This window comes from Haliaeetus leucocephalus, unplaced genomic scaffold, assembly GCF_000737465.1.
Source record: "Haliaeetus leucocephalus isolate CR32 unplaced genomic scaffold, Haliaeetus_leucocephalus-4.0 Scaffold273, whole genome shotgun sequence".
Taxonomy (NCBI): Eukaryota; Metazoa; Chordata; class Aves; order Accipitriformes; family Accipitridae; genus Haliaeetus; species Haliaeetus leucocephalus.
Window position 1 is genome coordinate 6,933,153 of NW_010972709.1, and position 3,865 is coordinate 6,937,017.

The 3,865-nt window shown below is 46.6% G+C and overlaps 1 protein-coding gene across 2 annotated transcripts in view; it reads right to left on the reverse strand.

Annotated features, from left to right (window-relative positions):
• Positions 1 to 3,230, reverse strand: part of RTFDC1 (replication termination factor 2 domain containing 1) — a 31,461-nt gene extending 28,231 nt beyond the window's left edge. The window contains exons 1-5 of one of the 2 annotated variants that reach the window (XM_010569605.1): positions 3,223 to 3,230; positions 2,332 to 2,439; positions 1,073 to 1,167; positions 877 to 970; positions 546 to 685 (exon numbers count right to left, since the gene is read on the reverse strand). In XM_010569605.1, coding sequence (XP_010567907.1) covers positions 546 to 685; positions 877 to 970; positions 1,073 to 1,167; positions 2,332 to 2,400 — 398 coding nt within the window. In that variant the 5' untranslated portion in view covers positions 2,401 to 2,439; positions 3,223 to 3,230. Of the gene's footprint in view, positions 1 to 545; positions 686 to 876; positions 971 to 1,072; positions 1,168 to 2,331; positions 2,455 to 3,222 lie in introns of those variants that run through there. The other variant, XM_010569606.1, reaches the window with a different exon arrangement.
• Between the last annotated feature and the right edge of the window lie 635 nt (positions 3,231 to 3,865).

Below are 3,865 nucleotides of genomic sequence, written 5' to 3' on the forward strand. Positions count from 1 at the left end.
TTTGCAACTGTCAAGCTGTGAACCCGGCCTCTTCTCACTCATCAGGGTTAACATGCATAGAAAAAGAAATTGCTAATTTGCCCAAACCAGGATGCAAAGAAATGTCCTTCCTCAGCCCAATAAAAAACAGATAGTATTGCAGGATTAGAAGAGATATACAATCCATCTCCATTCTGATCCTAACACAGGGAGAGGTAGAATTGCTTGATGTGACACAAAGGGAGGCCTCATCCAATCTCCCGTGGTTTAGCCCCCAGAAAACTTTTAGTCACTTTTTCTCTGCAAACATAGCCCTCTGCTCTTGATTATACACATAAATTCATTTAGGAAAGGGTTAACTTTTAATCTTTCCTCTAGAACATGAAATGAAAGGACCCTTAGTAGTGTCCTGAACTCCCTCCTTCTGAAATGAGGACAAATATTCCCCAGAAAGGCTTGAGTAAGTACATGATTTGCAACATTATCGATTCAAGCATTTTTACCTGCTCTATATTCAGCTTAGCATAGTACTTGCTTTCAAGAGCAAAATCCAGAAGCATACTGACCTATGTCTTCCATTCATTTCCAATCCCACCACAGGGCATATAAAGCGTGCAGACTGGATGTCATCATATTTGTCACCTTTTATACTCTCTTTGTCACCACTCCAAGCTGGATTATCTGCAAGGTTTAGTTCTGTTACATTCTGAAAAATACAAATGCAAGCCTTAAGCTGTTTACTAATGATTTTTCAGCCATAACATTCCCTAAGATTTTTTCATTGTGATTTACTATTTTTAACACTTTTAGTATATAGTGAGAACACAAACAGATTGAGGTTTTGTAGCATCTTTTACTTTTCATGATGCTCTTTAATATAAGAGACAACCTGTTTACCTTAATGCTCTTGATATGTGATGCAGCTTCCATAGGAGTTTTATCAGCTGACTTGTCCAACAGAAATTCAATGATAGCATCTTTATTATACAATCTGTAACATAAAATTTTTAGTATCATATTTGATACTAATAACGTTCTTTTATTTAGAAATTAGTATCTTTTAATATAGCGGTCTATATGGAAACATTCATACCTGCCTAACTCACAAGCTACAATTGGCCGACGTAATTTCTCTTGACTCAGAGCACAGTAGTACCATCTTGCCACCAACTCAGCATTTTTGTCAACCTGAAGGAAAAAAAAATACTCCTGATTTTAAAATAGCTTGTATATTTGCAAATTTTTTGAACATAAAATTCAAGTAATACTTGAAGCAAATCCCCAGGTCTCTTACCAAACCTACTTTCTGCATTCAAAGCTAATCTGTCAAATAACTTTAGCAAAACCTTTTAGCAAAATTCATGACCAGTTCTGAGGGCCTACCTCTATCTATTGAAAACATTTCTGCACCTCAGGACCCATCTTCCTAACTCTAACTCAGTTTTCTTATTTTTTGCCACTTCCACCTGTCCCCTTCCCTCTTTATTCTTTTTTGCTCTTCACATGTTCTCCACTACCCTCTTCTCTCTAGTTCTACATCTCACCCCTGCTTGGGTCAACTACCAGTTCCACTCCCTGCAAGAACAAGATAACAAGAAAAGCTAACCGAGGGATGTCAGGATGCTACCTGAACCTCCAGCCTAAACCCCATGAATTTTATGACAGATTAAGCCATAAAAGAAAGGCCAAGGTTCACAGCCACCCTGATAGCCAGGCGTGGGGAAGAAGTGGATTTTATTTACTTGTTTTACATCAGCAAGTATAATTTGCCTAAGTTTTCTGCCACTTCCTGCAAGATTTTTCCCAATCTTCATCCACCTATCCACACACGTGACACCACTGAATACCCATTACCCTAAAACATTCTAAAAAGAGAGCCCAAGCAACATTCAGGATGCAAGCAGTTGGAATGCAGAAAAGGCCCAACGGTCTGGTCACACTATTAAACGACCTATGAAGAGTGTTACCGGCAGACACCATAACCCTAGGTGAAGGAGACCGCTAAACCCCGTGCGTGCAGCAGAACGTTCAGCAGAACGACTTATGTCCAAAAAAGCCCTCCAGAAGACAACGGGATCTCCACTGCAGCTGCCGGCAGCGCCACACATAAGTCACCCTGCGCCGGTACCGGCAGACCGGCCCGGTGCGGCGCAGAAGGGCGTTCTCCCCCACGCTGCCAGCAGCCGGAGCACCATGCCCGGCTCGCAGGCACTACGTGACGGGCAGGGCTAACCAGGCCTCCGCGGGGCCTCTCTCTCTCTCCCCCCCCGGGCCACGGGCCCACGGTCAGGGCCCAGGCTCACAAAGCCGGTCCGACGGCCCCCGGCCGCGCTCCCCGCAGCCCCCTCCGACCTTCTCGACTTTGCGGGGCCCCTTGACCAGCTCGTGCCGCTTGGGGATGGTGCCGCCATCGCATCCCATCTCGCCGCCCGCAGCGCTACGCTTCCGCGTCCACCTCCCCTCACACGCCGCACGCTTCCGGGGGAGGAGTGAGGTACTTCCGGCGTGCCCTGAGAGCGTCATCGCTGCGCCATAGCAACCAGCAGGCTGGGGGCGTGGCTACCAGCGCAAGGGCGGGAGGGGCGGGGCAGGGCGGGCGAGTCCATCGGGCCGGTGCCGGAGGGGCGCGGAACGTGCCACTGCGCGCAGGAGGATCCGCAGCGCCCCCACCCGGCGCCTCTCCCTCACCCGGCCCCGCCACGGCCGCAAGAAAATTTCCTTTTTTTTGTGAGGAACCCCCCCCCACGGGGCACCCACGTTGGGGGATTTGTGGCCAAATGAGGTGTTCCCGAGTTGGGCCGGGGGCTACCTCCCGCTGAGAAGACGCCTCTCGCCCTTCCCGCCCTCAGCCCGGGCAGTTGAGGCAGGAGGGGGCGACGGCAGGTTACAAGCACTCGGAAACGCCGGGAGCGAGTTTAATACAAAACATACGAAGCCAACGTGAAATGCGGTTACTGCACTTAACCGTGCGAACAGTAATATTTACAAATGTCGACGTTTAAATAACGGTGTAAAACATGGTGACTGCCAAGTGAAAATAAAACCGAGAGGAAGACGAGGGAGCTGGTTTTTCCACAGACCACTAAAGCGTGTGCACTGTTGCAGTGCAAATTAGCTCTAACTACTCACAAAATTGTCCATTTTCAGGGCAAAGACAGAGGTACAACATTGCCAAGAAAGGCCAGGCTTTGAAATTTCAGGTGAAAACTTTAAAATAAATTAATTAGGAAAAATACAGATAACACGGGCGTACAAACGATCTACTTGTGTGGTTACAGGGCCTTCATCGTTGTATTGCAGATCCAGCAAACGTGGGGATAAAGTTAACGAGCTACAGACCAAGAGAGTAAGGGCCGCTCTGAGAAGCCCTGGGCAGCCTCGCCAGCACGGGTGCTCCGGGTGCCCAGCAAGAAATAACGTCACCTTTCCAGTTTGTAGGAAGAGCTTGTCCAAAGCCTCTGCACATTCGGTGACTAAAACTGTTTCACTTGGAGCAATGCTCTGAACGGCTTCAGGATGCGACAGAGGATGACTGAGACGTGCTGCTCCCCGTGGATTTATCAGGAGGCAGGACTCCTCCAAGTCAGTTTTCCTCTGTGCTCAGATACAGGGTGAAGCATTTCCCATTAACATCTAGACTACATATAGTACCTGCCAGATTTTGTCCCATAATATATTTATCGCAGTTATATATTAAAAACAAAAGTTAGCTTTGCAGCTGTTTAAAAAAAAAATTGTAATTACAGATTTTGAGTAAAGTCCTCAGGAAACAATTGATGATGGGATATCATAAGTTACAGAACATTGTACAGCAAAATTTAAAGAGCGACTTTACATACCGAAATAAAAAAAAAAAAAAGGAAACTATACTTATCTGACCTATATA